Source organism: Populus trichocarpa, chromosome 9 (assembly GCF_000002775.5).
Source record: "Populus trichocarpa isolate Nisqually-1 chromosome 9, P.trichocarpa_v4.1, whole genome shotgun sequence".
Lineage (NCBI taxonomy): Eukaryota > Viridiplantae > Streptophyta > Magnoliopsida > Malpighiales > Salicaceae > Populus > Populus trichocarpa.
The window spans coordinates 3,369,577-3,387,885 of record NC_037293.2 but is presented as its reverse complement, the minus strand read 5'-3'; the positions used below and the strand labels follow the sequence as shown (position 1 = coordinate 3,387,885).

The 18,309-nt window shown below is 32.7% G+C and overlaps 3 protein-coding genes across 3 annotated transcripts; 1 reads left to right on the top strand and 2 right to left on the bottom strand.

Annotated features, from left to right (window-relative positions):
- Nucleotides 1–270: 270 nt before the first annotated feature.
- On the top strand, nt 271–3,054 carry LOC7489302 (SNF1-related protein kinase regulatory subunit beta-1). Its single transcript, XM_002313441.4, has 4 exons — nt 271–831; nt 1,671–1,855; nt 1,953–2,115; nt 2,524–3,054. The coding sequence occupies exons 1-4, from the start codon at nt 622–624 to the stop codon at nt 2,824–2,826; spliced, it is 861 nt and encodes a 286-aa protein (XP_002313477.2). The 5' UTR covers nt 271–621; the 3' UTR covers nt 2,827–3,054.
- Nucleotides 3,055–6,320: 3,266 nt separating this feature from the next.
- Nucleotides 6,321–8,280, bottom strand: LOC7489303 (calmodulin-7). Its single transcript, XM_002314198.4, has 2 exons — nt 7,982–8,280; nt 6,321–7,039 (listed from the first exon to the last, which is right to left on the bottom strand). Exons 1-2 carry the CDS (start codon nt 8,055–8,057, stop codon nt 6,666–6,668), a joined length of 450 nt encoding a protein of 149 aa, XP_002314234.1. The 5' UTR covers nt 8,058–8,280; the 3' UTR covers nt 6,321–6,665.
- A 4,953-nt stretch (nt 8,281–13,233) lies between these two features.
- On the bottom strand, nt 13,234–14,297 carry LOC7488174 (heat shock 22 kDa protein, mitochondrial). Its single transcript, XM_002314199.4, has 2 exons — nt 13,961–14,297; nt 13,234–13,866 (listed from the first exon to the last, which is right to left on the bottom strand). The coding sequence occupies exons 1-2, from the start codon at nt 14,211–14,213 to the stop codon at nt 13,430–13,432; spliced, it is 690 nt and encodes a 229-aa protein (XP_002314235.4). The 5' UTR covers nt 14,214–14,297; the 3' UTR covers nt 13,234–13,429.
- Between the last annotated feature and the right edge of the window lie 4,012 nt (nt 14,298–18,309).

Genomic DNA, 18,309 nt, shown 5'->3' with positions numbered 1-18,309 from the left:
TTGGTAGGTTTCAATATCGAACTACATGATTGAATTTAATGATACTGCTAAAATTTTTTTTATTCTGAACATTATTTTTAAGTTTAGATAAAAATAATTCGACTTGTAGCGGAGCGCAAACAAATATACTAGTTTGATCGAAAAAAATCAATTATCAAATTTAAAAAATTCACTGTTCATACCCGATTCTTGATCTGGATCTTATTTTAACAATGCATATTCAATTCTTCAAGTATATTCGGTAATATTTCCATGAAAGACCGAAATAAAACTTCTACTATATCTAATATTTTATCTGTTAGCATAAGTCTCTTCCTCCTCCTATCGTTATCCATTATTATTTCTCCCTAAGCTCCCCGTCCTCTGCAACACAATTAAACTATCGATCCCATTTGACTACATCAGTTTTGTATCACTACCACACCAATCTCCCCTCCGCACACACATTTCTTGTTATTTTATATAAAAAAGGAAAAAAAAAAACTGTATTATTATCATACTGTGATATATATTTTTACCATCGTCCAACAACAACTACCTTTTTTGTTTTTTTTTTGTGCTGATTTTGGGTTAACTTTAGATCTGTACTGTACGTGGATTAAAGGCTAGAAAGTCTTAGTAATGGGAAATGCAAACGGTAGAGAGGAAGGAGAGAGAGACGACGGAGAAGGGTTAGAAAACGGTGAGTCGTCGTCGGTGATTGGAAGTGGGGCGTCGAGTACACGGACGTCGGTTTCAATATTGGCTACTAATGATCATAATCATAGAAATAATATTCCTCCTGATCATGCTCCTGCTCGATCCACATCGCCTTTCTTGTTCGCTCCACAGGTATAATAATAGTAGTTTGATTGAAAAAGTATTGAGTTTTAATTCAAAGTTTATGTCTTTACTAGCATTGGATGATGACGGGGTTCATTAAGATCTGTAATAAGGAAGGAAGAGGAACCTTGTTGGTGACGAATTGCCTTTTGTGATTGGATTTTAGGCATCTTGAGAAATAAGTTTCCTTTATTTTCTCGTTTTGTTTGTAATTTTAAGGTTTTCATTAAGGTGGTTTAGTTCTTTTATAAAGGGGGTTTGATTTAAATTTGATTCATCTCTTTTAGAATGTTTGATCTTTGTGAAAGTATGTTTCAATAACTGAAATTTGTGATCAAGTCATTATGAAAGAAGGTTATTAGGGGCTGGGGTGCGGTTGAGTTTAGCCGAATGTGAACTGAAGATTCTATCCTGACTAGAGTTCTTAAGAATGTTATATGATTTGGGAGCTTCGTTTGTTTCTGTTCTTTTGATGTCGTTATTGAACTTTTGGGAATCAATAGTGACTGAGATATGCAATTCTGGATATGTAAGCTGGTGATCTACGAGTTTATGGTACTAGATATGTTTGTTTTCTATGAGGCATATGCAATCTGAGTGTGATGCTGAGAGTCTGTTTTAGTGTTGGATTGGGTTGATTTTAGCTGCCCAATTACTGTTTTATGTGTGAGAATGTGTGTAATTTATCTGGCGGATAGCTGCAGTCTAGGTTTATTTCGGCTTTCCATTTTTGTACTTGTTGGGGAATCTAAAGGTTAAACTTGCTCTATGGACCGGATGGTGGATTCTGTCTATGCATGTAATAGAGCTGTAGCTAATGTAACTGCTTCTGTATTGTGTGTTCGCAGGTTCCTGTTGCTCCCTTGCAGAGGCCTGATGGCCCCCCTTCTTTTGATCAGATGTGGCAGAATGAGTCTCCTGAGGTTGGTGATGAAGGCCAACCCCCTGAGCAAGGAATCCCTACAATTATCACATGGAGCTATGGAGGAAACGATGTGGATGTTGAAGGATCATGGGACAACTTTACATCAAGGTAAGGTTAAGCCACTATCTTAAACACAGAAGATGAAAAGGGAGTATTTGTTGCTTCTGAGGAAACTTATATGATATCATTTATTGTTCTGCTGAAGGAAAAAGTTACAAAGATCTGGTAAGGATCATTCTATTCTTATGGTCCTCCCACCAGGCATATACCATTGTAAGTTCATAGTGGATGGAGAGTGGAGATATATTCCAGATCTTCCTGTAGTGACTGATGAAATGGGCTGTGTATGTAATCTTCTTGATGTTCATGTAAGTATCTTTATGTGGCTCTTGGTCTTACAAATCCAGAAGCACTTGATTGTTCAAATTTTCATTAGTGACAATGATTTTTGAAACTAAATGAGCACAGAATCATGGTTTTTGAAGGGATATGCTCAAGATGCTTTTGAAAAACTGGGAGTTTTATGCAAACCATGGATTGGGTGAAGCCACGTGAAACATGTCTTTTATGTTCAATATGGGAACACGAATCCTGCTTCCTCTACATGCATATATAACCAAGATTTTGCTTGATATATATACTTTTTTAATATTCATTTGCGAGGAAGAAAATAAAAAAGTTTTTTCTTGGACCAACGAAACATTTTTTTAATGCCTTGCAAAATTGCAAAAGCATGCACGACTCAATTTCTAAGTTCCTTTTGCTATTTCTTGCAGGATTTTGTGCCTGAAAACCTTGACACTGTGGTTGATTTTGAGGCTCCACCATCTCCAGACTCCACTTACAGTCAAGCATTTCCAGCTGAGGTTGATTTTGCGAAGGAGCCTTTAGCAGTTCCACCGCAGGTACATCTAACAGTCCTTGATGAAGCTTCTTCTTCCAAGCCTCGACATGTTGTGCTGAACCACCTTTACATTGAGAAAGGTTGGGCATCTCAGTCTCTAGTTGCTCTTGGACTGACTCATAGATTCCAATCCAAGTATGTCACTGTTTGCCTTTTTAAGCCACTCAAAAGGTAGCACCCTCCCACTTTCCATCTGTGACTCTGTGAAGGAATCACTTTCACGATACAGTTCCTTTAGGGTTTTCTCTGTTTATAGAATTACTCAAGCTTTACATGTTTTATGTTGTAGTTAAATTTTCTTTCTTTCAAGCATTCCTGTTTCCTCAATATTATTATCAGGAAGGTCCCCACAGTTTAAAAATGAGTTATATACATTAGTTATCAGATTCTTTTATTGGAACCATTGAATGTAGTCCTTTAGAGGAGAGTGGCTTTCAGGTTCGAACTTGAAATTCAACCTAAGCCACTTACAGGTGAAGTTTGAAATTCCCTCTAATTCCCTCTCCCCTTATGGCTACTAACTCTTCTAGTTGACCTATATTGGCTTGGTAAAGGTATGAGCGACCTTTTTTTCAGTCAGACACTATCAGTCTGCTGTGCAAGTTCTGCATTTAGTTGATGGTGGTTACAATTGATGTGCGGTGCTTATTGAATTTGTGCTAGTGTAAAGTAATGAGGTGCCCTACCAGCTCATCAAAAGTTGTTCTTTCCTGAGCTTGGATTATTTCACTGCCAGTTCAACTTATTACTGCATCCAATCCAGTTCAACTTATTTCACACCATTTCAAGTTATGGTTTTTCTTTTCAAAAAATAGTATCTCAGCCTCCCAGGAGCATCAAGGAAACCTGGCATATTTATCTGCACGTACTTATTGCAGTGAAAAGCCATGATCCTAGAAATAACGTCTGATGTCGAAAATAACAGGAACAATTGACTCTGATTATTAAGTCAGCTGTGATTTGTATAGTTTTTCTGCAATTTACTGATCATGTTGGTTCTGCAAATTGCGCTGCCCAACAGGCAGTTTGAGCTTGAAAACGTTAGAGAATTCTTATGCTATTTGTATTTGGATGTCTTATTTATTTATTTATTGGTGCTTTGTTTCAACACTTTTAACAACTTAGTAATAATAATTTCCTTTTATTTTCCATATGAATAAAATTACTAATGTGGTCTTTTGACCGGGACATAAGGATTGTGTAGAGTTATTTTAGTAATTGTGTTTTATAATACACAGTAAAATTACTAATATAACCCTTGAATAAAATAATTTAATGTTTTTCGCACAAGGATGATTTTGTATTTTTACATTTGATAGAACAACATAATTACTGCATTTGCACACTTTCCTTCCTTTTCTGTCAAATTATGTGTTGGACATGCAAAAAATCATATTAACTCTTCAAAAAACATTTATCCAGTCCTTCTCTTATCTGTAATTGTTTTATTTATATTGATTATTTTTATTTAAATTTTATTTTCAATTTTAAATTTTATTCATGATTATTAATACTTAAATAAAAAATAATTAATAAAAATAAGATTCAAGTGATATTGGAGCTATTAGGCCAGGATTGCCTGCTAGATCAAAAATGAAGAGCCCATGCACATCTATGACTTGAAGCCCAGACCTCACATCTCGTTTATTTTTATTTTTTTTTAATAGTGAACGTCATATGCTTTGTGTTTATATATATATATATATATATATATATATTTGTTCCGGGTCTAACCCCTTTTGTGTATTTATGTATATTTTTAATTTTCTGGAATACATAATAATGTGAGTATTTTGGACAAAAAATATAGATTAAGAATCCGAGTAAAAAAAATAAAAAAAATCAAAGAGAGTAGAAAAAAAATAATTTTGTTTCTAACCCTTTAGGAGCACGCGAGTCCTGAAACCATATCGACTACTAGTTTCACTGATAAAGAAAACCATGGCAAGATTATTTTAGAGCCAAACACTGGATCAGAAACAAGCATTCTTGAGAATTCTCTCTCTTATTCATAAAGAAGGAAGGGAAATTAAGCTCTCTCTTATAACACATTACAGCATTTTTTCTCGGGCTTATGATTATTCTCTCCACCTATACTGCTGCCTTCCTTCGAGTCACTCCTCATTTTTCTTTTTCTGTACATAAAAAGAATCCAAATCATCAGCTTCTTTGGGGGAAGATGTGAAGAAAAGCACCTGGTTAGTAGCTATCTGTTGCTGGTAATCAAGCAATAGTATCTTTGAAAACTCCATTTTCTTCTACTGGTCTAACATTTTCACGCATGTGCTCGTTAATTTAGCTGATGAAGAACACGTTGCAATCAAGGTTCTATAGAAACCATGACTCTCTATCCCTAAAATAAACCTCTGGGCTGTAAGCCCAACAGCACGCTACAGTTCAGATTCCTAAAGCAAATCACATCAGAATCCACAACTAGCCTATTCCTTCTACTATATTTTGTACATTAAGCTATCATGTTAGGGAGTTATGGCCTTAAAAAGTAAAAGAAATTGGTGCATCAATTAAGTTAATGAAAGGAAATCCTCCTCGTGATCGAAGCGGACCCCAGAAGGGATGAAAAGAGCATACCATACGCTCGCTTTGAACATTCTCTTTTGACGCGTAAAGTGTATCAAATATTCCGGCACCACCCAGGGAGGGAGGAGGGCTCAGCCCCTTCCAAAGCAGGATCCATCACCACGTTGCCCGAATCAACAGAAAATCCCCAACCGGAGTTTACAACCAATAACTTTGGGATCTTTCCAGAACGAATTAGATACTGGACAAACAATCTGGGCAGCTATTAAAAGGTAAAGGTAAAGCCAGGAATTACGTCAAGTTATTCCTAATTCCGCATCCTTCTGGGTGCGGATACTGGCAGTGTATTGTGAGGTAGAGAATTTGTTTCATGGCCCGCCCCTTTAAAAAGAGGGTTTGTGTGTGAAATCTTGCTTAATATCAGTAAGACCAAGAAGCCAGAGATACATGGTTGGCGGCCAGGCAACAAGTAGGATAGTGGCTGCCTGTGTCTGTCTAGACACCCATGACAAGATTAGAGAAAACTGTAAAATCAGTTTTAAATAGAAAAAAAATATATATATATACCTCCACAAGATGCTAGCAGATGAACTTGTCATCGTTTAGGCTCAGTTAAAGAGGGAGACCAGATGGTTATTCTTTGCTGATTGAACAGCTAGTGTAGCTGTCCAACCCTGATTTAAGAGAGAAGCTCGTGAACTTCTATAATTCAAAAAATTTACAGTACTTACAAAATATAACCAGTAGTTCTAACTTCTATCCTATTAGTTACTCTCTGAACTTGTGACCCACAAAATATGACAAGATTGTATATATTTTTTTTTCCTTTAAAGTGGCATAAAGAGTAACTATTTGAGTGTCACTAGTTGCTCTTCAGGCACTATAAAATTTCTCCATCTCTAGGGATGCCAAGTTGAGAGGCAATGCAATTAAAGAATCAGACCACATGCAGCTAAATTGGGTCATTGACATCTTAATTATTACTGTTAAATTTAACAGATAAACAATAGCATGTCTTACTGCTGCAGCAAGTTGGATGAAATAATGGCCAAAGATACAGCACATAAAATGTTCAAACAAACCAAACAAAGAATGGAAGCAAACAAAAAAGTGACACTGAAGTTTGGAATATTAACAAAATTAATAATCCATAACCAAAATCATCAGATTCTCCCAAAAGTTCTATGTTCATAATACCAAAGGTAGAAAGAAAACCAAAGGTAGAAAGAAAATGCCAAACATCAATGAGAAGATGCTAACAAGCCAAGCTACTGGACAAGAAACAGAGCAAACAAGTAGACATTAAAGAAAAGTGCCACGAAATAATGCAAACAACAGAACAAACAACCCAGCTGAAGCTAATAACACCAAATGAAGATGTCCTAATTGGGAAATAGAATTCTCATCAAACTTATTTGCCCTGTTTCTCTTTTTTGTTTTTATGCATTTGGTTTTTGGGTTTTGGGTGAGTAAACCTCACTTGGCCATCATGACTTTGACAAATTCTTCGTAGTTGATCTGACCATCACCATCCACATCAGCCTCACGGATCATCTCATCAACCTCCTCATCTGTCAGCTTCTCCCCAAGATTTGTCATGACATGGCGCAGCTCAGCGGCAGAAATGAAGCCATTCTGGTCCTTATCAAAAACTCTGAACGCTTCCTTGAGCTCCTCCTCAGAATCAGTATCCTTCATCTTGCGGGCCATGAGGTTGAGGAACTCGGGGAAGTCGATGGTACCATTCCCATCAGCATCGACCTCGTTTATCATGTCCTGGAGTTCTGCCTCAGTTGGGTTTTGGCCCAATGAACGCATCACAGTCCCAAGCTCCTTTGTAGTAATGCAGCCTGAGATAAAATCAATAACAATTATCATATTTCTAGCACTAAACCTCATCAAGTTCAAATAATGAATATGATTCAAAACAAGTCCGGCGTGGATGTGTGAGGAGAGGACGGACCAAGATATGCAACCCTCAACAAATTGCAGGCAGTATCATTGAAACAAAATACACGAATCATTCATAAAATAGAATCAAGATAAAAGCAGAGCAAGTTCCAACTTTAATCATCATTTTTCTAGCTCCAAGGTGAGAGCTATATTGAAGGGCCAAAATAGCATTTCTAAGTTGAAGAGCTATTCCTACATGTTGGTCAAAAGAGCTAAGAGTTTATTTAATATATTTTTATGCAAAAGAGAGGTTCTGAAAGGTTTTTTTTCCATTGGAGTGCATATATGAAAAAATGCTATATCTACACTATTCAAAAAGCCATATTACCAATTTGGCTCTTCTAAATAGCTTATCCCATGCTCTCAAACACAAAAAAAATGCCTACAATTCCGATAGCGATTTGCCAATGCAAGTTTTCTACAGCTTAATCTAGACATTAACAGATCATTCCTAACACCATTTCTTAACCTACATGATTCCACCCAAATTTATTCCTTCAATTAAAATCCAATCATTTCCCCCTCATTAACAAACAAACAAACAATTCGGTCAACCCGGCCCGAATCATAACCTTGGAAATGATCCAAAATCTAAACAAACACAGATCGCGATCAAAACCTAGCACATTTCAAAACAGATCCTCAAGGAAATAAAAGATTAAAAAAAAAACAGAAACAGAAAAGCTGCCAAACGACCAGTCGAAATAAATAAAACGCAGAACAGCCACAGATCAAGCTAAGAAACAGCAAAAGCGGCACGAAAACGGTAAAATAACAACGGAAACAGAATTAGATCTGAGAAATAAAGAAGTGAAAAAATTAAAAGAAAAGAGAGAGACCATCGCCGTCCTTATCGAAGAGGCTGAAAGCTTCCTTGAACTCGGAGATCTGGTCATCGGTCAGCTGATCGGCCATCTTTGTTCGGAGAGAGAGAAAATATCAGAGAAAATAAAAACAGTAAGAAATGCTTTAAATCAAAGAGGATGACGATATCTGATGGCTGGCTCGCTGCCTCTTTTAGCTTTGATCCGACTCTGCGTGAACGTCTTTGCTTTGATCTGACTCTGGCTTTGAAAAATAAATAGGCAGAGGAATAAGCCTACGTGGGCCCCTTTTTTTAATTTAAAGTTAAAGTGCTCTCATTGGTGGTGTTCCGCATCTGATTCTCTCTCTTCCCCACGTGTAACCCCTTTCTCTCGACTCGCGTCTTTGACCTTTACCGTTTTACCCCTCACTATTCTTCCCTGTCAGCTCCCCGTTTTCTGATGTGTCTGAGTCGACCCGAGGCTTGAATTGATTCAATTAAGCTGATAATGAACCGTTCAAAACTCAACTCACAATTCGTTGATTTTTTTTATTAAAATAATTCTTTTAATTTATTTTTTCCTTAAAATGCGTTAGTTTATTTTTTAATAAAAGATGATCTATTTAATATTTTATCAAATACCTCTGGTTCTTCAAAATGAATGAACGAAATGATACCTATTTATGATAGGGTGATCATTTTCAGTTCAGTTTGGTTTTTATCAAAAAAAATAATCAAACTGAATTTTTTTAAAAAAAACCGAAATCGGTTCAAACCGACCAGTTTCGGTTCAGTTCAGTTTTTTCGGTTTCAGACTTATAAAACCAAAACTTAACCGGTAAGTTTTTTTAAAATTTTAATCGATTTATTATCATAATTTGATTTTTTTAATTATTTTTTTTCTGATTTTCTCAGTTTAATATATCATAAATCATATTTTTCAAAGTTATGATGATTTTAAGCATGGCAGAGAAGTAATGACAAAGTTTAGAAGCAAGTTCAATCTAATTATGAAATAAAACACTCATTTTGGATTTTTCAAATTTGCCTTGGTTCAAAATCTTTATTTTATTTCTTTTTCACTTTCAACTCTGCTTGTACCACAATGGGATTTTGGCTGCCATCAAAATAATAATTTGATTCAAATTGTATAACAAAAAAACCTAAAACGGAAAGCAAAAATAATGTAGTTATAGATTTAGTTTATTATTTACCATTACGGTGTAATAATTTTTTTGCTATTTTAAAAAAACTCAAGGAATATGTTTTTAGGGGTAATTCGGTATTTTAAATGGTTTGTTAGTCGTTATAAAATTCACTAGGGACAACTCCATCTTTTTACTTCTTTTTTTTTTTTAGCAAAGTACAATTACTCTTAAAAAATAATAAGCTATAGTTTAAGGTCATTTTTGCTTTTCCCTTACTGTTAGCATAGTACAATTACAAAAATATACCTTTAAAAAGAAAATAAATCCTAGCCGACATGTGCAATATGTTGATTCAAGTACAATTTAGTATATTATTAAATATAGATATTATTAAGAAAGGAAACCTGGCTGCAATATACGTGTCAGTGTGTGGGGGCGTTCTATCACATTTAGATGACGCGTGTAGCAGCTTCTAGCGATTAACAACGAGCTGTTTTGGTGTGGTTGAAATCATCTTGAGAGGGCTATTTTTAATAACGATGTGTGTGGCGTTTTGATCTATAATTTGGCATTGATGGACTGCTCTTCTTGTTTTCCTTCTTTTTTCTCTCCACCTTGATTTCCACACATGTTACTCTAAATTTTCAAAGCAACCTTTCAATTTGTTATTCCTTCATATTTGTTCCATGTTTTTTTTTATTACTACTTTTATTTGAAATGTTTTCTAGAATTGGATTTTTTTCAATTACATTCTCTTTTAATTTTTTATCTGACATATTTGATTCTCATTCTTTTAATTGTTATTTGTCTTGTTTTAGATAATTTTTAGAATTGAAGTTTTTTTTTTATATAATTTCATCCATTTTTATTTTTTTTCCTATGTGATTTGATCCTTATTCTTTTAATTGTAATTCCTTTTGTTTTGACAACTTTTTTTTTAATTTAAATTATTTTTGCGATTTCATCCTCTAATATTAAATTGATTAGGAATTGAGATAGGTTCTTGATTGAACTTGGATCTAGGATTTATTGGGTTATGAGTTTGGAAGATTAACCTAATTTTAAAGGATTTTTTTGGCTCGCTTGTTTTTTTTTCTTTTTTTAGGCTAATGATTTTTTAGTAACATTTATTTGTTTTTCAATTTCATTATCCTTTAATTTTTCATATGTCAGATTTGATCCACATTCTTTTGATTGCTATTTGTTTTGTTTTAATTAATTTTTATAATTGAAGTTTTTTTTTACAATCTCACCCCCCTTCAATTTTTTTTTTTTGTGTGTGATTTGATCATCATTCTTTTTAATGCAATTCTTTTTGTTTAGACAACTTTTTTTTTTGTTATTTCATCCTTCAATATTAAATTGGTTGGAAATTGAGTTTCTTGATTAAACTCTGGTCTAGGATAGGTTGCGAGTTTGGAAGGTTAACCCATCTTTTCAATTCACTCTCTGGATATTTTTTTTTGCGAACTAATCCTTTGACATTATGTTGTTTTATATTTGAGCTAGGGTAAGGCATGAGTTAAAATGGTGGCGATGTGAATTTTTTTTTTTTTATAACTAGATCGCCATTTGAGGATTTTTAAAAATAAATAAATTAGGATAGTAAATTAAAAAAATTAAAGGAATAGAATAGTTGAAAAAAATTGGTGAAATAACACAATTTGTATATGTCGCGATTGAGAAACGTGACATTTATAACTTGTCGCTATTTAGAATAACGGCATCCATAAAAAATTATTAAATGGGTGGGAGAGAGGAGAGAAAAAAAAAGTTCTCGAAGACACACTGAAGCTCTGATCACGACACTACTGATACCATTAAAAATATCTCGATGAGACAAATTCAACGACACAAAGAAAGGTCACCAATGGTGACTCAAGGGAGACAAACTTACCACAAAAAATAAATAAGTCACCCACCTATGAGTATAATACGTCAAATCATTATACCAAACCCAGCGCAGGTTCCTCCACGCGAGGAGATGGAGTACTATCCATATGCACATTGGATCCAAAATATTATACGTATTTGTTACTTTTTATAGGTTTGGACAAAACCGCTGCATCTTGTTTATGAATTAATAATTTCTATTTGCTTCATATTAGATTGAACAGTTGTTATATGGTGGTCGACGTGTTGCGGCTAATCTTCAAATGATGATGATGGACTTGCTCATCATTATGCATATTTTTGGTTCAAGACATGTCATATTATACTTGACCTGTTATGAGAGACATTGATCCTAAATAATGTTGTTTTAAAGGATGAAACCACATGGACATGTGGAAGTCATGCTATTAAATTTTTTTATATTAAATAAATGTTGAGAAATGATTACATAGGTTGATGTTGGTAAATGATGAAAATAATTATTTGCGTTGATATTGGTAAATGATGAGAAATAATTGTTTGCGTTGATGTTCTTTTTTTTTTATATTGATAAATGTTAGGAAATAATTATTTGTGTTGATGTTGGTAAATGATAAGAAATAATTGCTTGTGTTGATGTAGAAGTGTTTTGATATTAATAAATATTAAGAAATAATTGCATAGGTTGATGTTGGTAAATGATGAGAAATAATTGCATTGTTAATATACAAATTTTATGTTGTTGGTAAATGATGAAAAATAATCGCATAGGTTGATGTTGGTAATAATTGAATTGTTGATGTTACAATGGGTTATGTAGAATCTTTATTCAAAAGATGATATGACAGTTGCTCTTGTTATATGTATATTGGTCATGGGCATTAATTGTCCTCCTTATATTTTTTGAGCTTGTTGAGAGGCATTGTTCAGGCTGTCTAATGAGACAATTTAGCTTTAAGCAACACATCCTGTCTGATATAGATACGAGCGATCAATTGCTTTATATTAGTTGTTCAGGTAAACATGTTGATTATAATTGAACGAACCACCATCTCTAGTATATATTGATGCGGGATGCATGAAGAAATCTTATTTTTAGAGAGGTAAATCCTATAATTTCTGAGGAGGAATACATGGGATGATACATGAGTATAATACGCCAAATCATTACACCAAACCTAGCGCATGTTATTATGTTGTGCTATTTGTTTAGTTAGGAGTTATTTTTATTATTATTAATTTTGTAATATTGTTTTAGCTAATTTTCATGTTGATTTTTAATGTTATCTTACATATTATGCATTTTATACTTATTTTAGATAAGCGTGATTTAAAATCGTTAATTAATAGGTGAACAAGTTGTTTAAAATTTCAAATCATCTATTAATAAGTTAAAAAATACACATTGTTATATTTTGTTATTGTCAATATCAATTGTCTTTATAATTAATAAATAAAAGCAATGTTTAAAAATAACACATTAATTTGGGATTATAATTAACAAATAAAAATGATGTTAAAATATCACATTCTCAATTATAGGTTTAAGGTTTGGTAATTTATGGTTTTTTTTGGGATTCAGTTGTGGTGGTTTAAACTTTATTTTATATAAAATTTAAGGTTAGTTTTAGGCTAAAATTATGATGTGATAACACAACCGTTATTCACATTAATGTTTGTATATTGAAGAACCGCCATTGTCATTAGCAGTTGTTTAATAGAGACACTAATAGCAATAGTTGTTGTTTAAGACAACTTCTATTTTTATTAGCGATTTATTAATAAAACAATAATTTTTATTAGTAGTTGAATAAATATGTATTATTTCTCTAATATTTTTTTATAAAATAATTTTTTTCAAACTAAACACTTCATTGTTAAAAAATGGCAATTTTTTTTAATTATGTTTTTCAATCTCTTATAAATTAAATCACCCAAGGAATAAACATTTTTATTTATGATAGAATCTTTGAAATATATATATTATCAAAAATTCTAACATCGAGGAGGAAATAAAATTCCAAACTGTTTTCCTTCTCCTTTATGTATTTATGTTAAAAACGCAGCTTACAAGTTCTAAAATTAAGGGAGCACCACCTTATAAACTCCTCGTGAGCCCTACTGTTTTACCCGAGCTTTGTCCTGATCATCTCTATAAACAATTCCGTGTAATTTATTGAATTCTATGATGGTGGAAAAGAAAACCCTATGTGCAACGTAAGAGATGGGAAGATCGGCTAAATTAATGAAGTAATTAACAGAAAAATTAACAAAGATAAAAAAGACTTCATCAGCCTCAATTCATCAGATTAGTCCTCATCTCACGCAAATAGCTCTAATATTATTTAACGACTGCTAATTACTCCCTTTTCACCTTAACAACGAAAGCCCTCATTAGTCATTTACCAACAAACCCTAAAACAATATTCCCTGCGCTGCAAGTCTGCAACCAAGCAAGCAAGCTACTCAACCTTGACCAGAAGAACATCGATCCTGTCATCCTCTTTCACCTTAGGAACCACCATCTTCAAAACCCCATTCTTCATCTCAGCTTTAATCTCGCCAGTCTTGTACCTCTTCCCAGCTGGCAAATCCATCTTGCCACAAAACTTCCTGCCCTTATCAGCCATCTTTTCATCGTTATCATCATCATCTTTTTCCTTTTTGCCTTCGCCTTTGATAAGCAGGCTATTCTGCTCCACGGTGATCTTTACATCCTCCTTGTCAAGTCCAGGCATGTCAATGCTGATATTCAGAGCAACATCAGTCTCATACGCGTCCCAGCTGTGTCCGCGCTTCCGGCCAGGGATGGCTGCAGAAAGGAGTAGCGGACCGACTGGATAAGGATTGGCCATGAACGGATCCATCAAGTTCATCACTTGGTTGTGGCTCCTTGGTGCTGAAAATGGGGTCGAACACATATTCAAATCAAGCCAGAAAAAGAAAGAAGATAGAGTAGAGAGTGAACAAAAAAAAAAAAAAAAACTAGGTACCAGAGAGAGAGTCATCACTGCTGCGAGGGAAGCCTACACAGTAGCTGCGGTCAAAGCCAAAAGCAGGGTCTCTGTGGACATAGTGGTTGTCAAAGTCGCGGAGAGTGTCAGTGTTGAGGAGGATAGTAGCTGGAGGAGCAGTACTAGTAGGAATTGGGCGGAAGGTAAAGCTGGTACCATTACCAGTAGCAGGAGCAGGGATGATCTTTAGAGGAGAAGGAGCAGGTTTCATGAGTTGGGTAGGAGACGCCATTGATGATATTAGTTTTTCTTTCAACTTAGAGAGCAAGAAATTGAAAGAAAGCAAGCAAGCAAGCAAGAAAGGGGTGTGGGTTGGAGGAGAGGGGTGTGGGTCTGTTTTATAGTACTGAGGTGTGAAAGGTAGTACAGATTACAGAGGACACGTCACTGTGCACATATTTTTTTTTTGGTTTCGTTTCACAGCCTCTGACTTGTTGCCCAAGTTATTATATGGTAAAAACCAGAGTTATTTACTGTGACTGCCTTTTTGTTTCTCATGGAGATTTCACGGGTGAATATTTTTTTTTACAGTCAAATAGCTGTATGACACTCAATTAGTTCTAACTGCTCTCTCTATTTCTTAAATAATTTTTTTTTTTAAATGAAATTCTTTCTAATTGGTTGCTGGCTGATAATATCATAAGGTCATATTGCATGTAACATTAATTATCTGAATGTTTACACTAATGACCTTTTCTTTCCATGAATTCCAAATGTAAAATTGTTTATGTTGGAAATTAATTATACTTAGGATTAACTTTAATGAGGTGCTAATTATCTCTAATAAAATATAATGGAGATTCTAGAAATTAAACTGTCAATAAAAACAAACTATTTAAAAAACGCCATAGAGTCTCATTATAGAAGAAGATTATAGGAATTAAAGTGCAAGAAATAAATAAAGTTGTAAAAAAAAACAGTGAAATTTACAAAAAGTTGAATTTGCAAGGTTAATCATTATTTACAATAGTATTAGCTTTATTTATATTATGGAGTTTTAATTCCTTCTTCTTGTCAATTGTGATTTATTGTCGTTTGGTCAATTAGTTGATTACACTCTTAGTTGATTCAATGACTTTTACAATGTACTTAATTTTTCTAAATTACAATCAATTTCAGCTATCTTCCTTTGCTTTGTAGTAATTAATCACAATTCTCTATGTTTGACACATGTATGTTTAAAATATTATTTTATTTCTTAAATTAACAAATATTAATCTCATCATACTTGTACTGAAAATCAACCGATCAAATCAATCAAGTATGACATGGAAAATAATATTGTTTGTCTAAAATTAGTCAATCATGTTTTAGAACATGTTTAACATGCCAAACACTTTAGCTAATTATTTTAATTTAAAACCATGCATGCTCTAGCTTTTAGGCGTGATGCTTAGGTTTTTTAAATGGCATATAATTCATCATCTTTCACATAAAATCTCTAATTTTGTAAGAACCTGAGAGATTTTTCTGCAAAGATTCAATCATGAACCTTAAACAATCTCTTTTCTTTTTAAGATTATAATGGTATCTTCAAGTTTTGCTCCAAAATTAGCCTTTCTAGTCCACTTCTATTATTTCACAAACTATCTTCCTCATGTTAAATGGTCTACTATGAGTGTCATTCAAAGCAAAGCAAAAAAAGAGAATGTTTTGGCCTATTCTACAAAAATATGCATTAGGATAGGAAAGATTTTTGTTTTTTCTTAGACATTGAAACAGAAAGACTCCCTCTTTAAGATGATCATATAAATTTAAACGTCTATTAAAAGAATATCATATTATAGCCAGATATTACTCTAGTAGATTATACTAGGTGGTTAGATAAAATACAATAGAGTTTATAAGTTCATAACATTTTACATCCTAACTCTTGCGCGTTTAAAAAAATAAAAAAAATGTTATATAACTTCCATTATATTCCATTAAATGATTAAAAAACCCTTGTAGTGTTAAAATCATAAAATTACAAAATTATTGTAAAATAAAAAAAAAACATTATTTCCGTCATGACATCTCTTTCAAGCATTTCATCAAATAATTTCTCTACAACACCAACCTGCCCACTTTATACTTCAACCAATCTCATATGACTATTACTCCTCCCAAGTTAAATATGATGTCTTTAATTAGATCTCTCTAAAAAATAAATCCCATAAGAATAAAGCCATTTTATATGTGTCTTTCTCTATTTTTTTATTAATGGTTGTTAATCTGTCATGTTGGTCTGGCATATGGAGAATACAAAGGAATTGAAAGAAAAACTGAAAATTGCCTTCACCATAAGTTTGATTTTTTAAAAAATAGTGCTTTGATAGACTAGATATGTGTATTATTTTATGTTCATTTTTATTATGGAGGAATGAATGCTCATATTGAAGATGGATGTTAATGTTCATCTTGAACACTTGGAAGGGTGCAATTAAGGATAGTTATAAGATGTCTTTTATGTTGCAACAACTCTCTTTTATTAGCCTTAAAAATGACAACACTTTTAATCCTTTCATTTATGAACTTGAAAATCTAAAAAATAAAAAAATAAAAAAGTTAAGAAAGGGAAAATGACAACATAAAGTAACAAAAGACTACCATGGGTTAGCAAAGTTTACCGATGGTCGCATTACTACACAAGCAAAAAGTTCCTTGACAATATAACATAAGAAAAATCGCTGCAATTTTAACTCTGTTTGTGTTCGTATCAAATACCCATTAAAATAAAAACTTGTGGGTCAAAAAATCTAGCAAATCATGCGCACAAGAACACCCCCACCCCCACCCCCGATTATTAATAATAAGGCTTTAATCCTTGGTATCTTTATCTAGCCATGGGTGAAAGACTTGATCTTCTCAACATCCAAAGAAAAACCATATTAGGTTTTGTTATTCGCAACAAAAGAAACAATCTGGATGTGGATTTTATGTTTTATTGTTTAATTTTTCAATTTAATTGACATAAATTTTAATTGTTGATGTTTAGAGAGAAAGAAAAGATGAAAAGAGTAAAAGGGAGTAATCAACATGTCATTTATGTGTTTGTGTTATATTATATATGAGGATAAATTTATTTTTTTATCTTATTTTAATTTTTAAATTGATCAAGGATGTAAAATATAATTTTTGAAAGAAAGGAGACAAAGTGGAAAAGAATTAAACTATAGGAGGTTTATAATAATTATTCCAGATTTTAATGATGTAAAAGCTTGTGTATTTGTTTTTTTATTTATTTGTGTGTATATGAAAAGGAAAAATTAACTAAACTCTTAAATAAGAATGCCAATTTCACTCAATCCATTAAGTGCCCCGTGTCATTTAACCTGATTAGTTTGGATTATTATTCGGTTTAACTAGGTCAAATCCAAGATGGGTAAAATCCAATTTAGTTTGACCCTCAATTGCCTGAACCCAGTTTCTTAACCTTTTTTTTATGAAGTTTTAATTTTATTTTTTAATATAATGCATAGAATTTTTATCTTATGATTTATGGAGGATTTTTATGGTATTATACGTGGATTTGAGGTTTGGATTATATTTTATGGTCTCATGATTCATAAATGGAATGTAGTTTCTTTTTTAAGCTAATGTTGTATTTTTATAAAATTGATTTTAAAATAAATAAAACTTAGATCAATTACCTGTCAGGTCAAGAAAATTCAACACAATAAGTGTTTTATTTGAAAGACTAATATTTAAGTCATATATATAAACATATAGTTCAACATACTATAATTAACTTAACATTCAACATTCTAATTATAATCACAAATAATCTCTTATAACGCGAGGGCATCTACTTGTTAGATGATGATGTAATTCATAATAGTAACTAAATAATTATGATTTGTGAAGTATTAAATGTGGAAAGATTTTTGTTAAAAATATGTGTATCTTCTTCCACTAAGAATATATGAACTCTACCACAAACCTAAACCCCCCCCCCCCCGCCATACTTCTCATCTCAACACATAAATAAAAATGAAACTATGTAAATCCTTAACCAACAACAAAGAAGACACACATACACATATATACACCATGTTTAAAATTAAAATAAAAAAAAAAACGAGAAAAGCATGGACGAACCTTATCCTATTTATAATAGCCTTGTTGCCCAATCCTTATAATGATCATCATTAGAATATACGATTGACAAGCTGCCATGAACTACATTTCAAACATCAAGATTATCAATGAATTAAAATTAAGACAATTGAATTTAACCAAGTATCAAAAAATCATTGATATTACAAGAATCTAATTACAAGGATGAACTTTTATATATATATATATATATATATATATATATATATATATATATATATATATATATA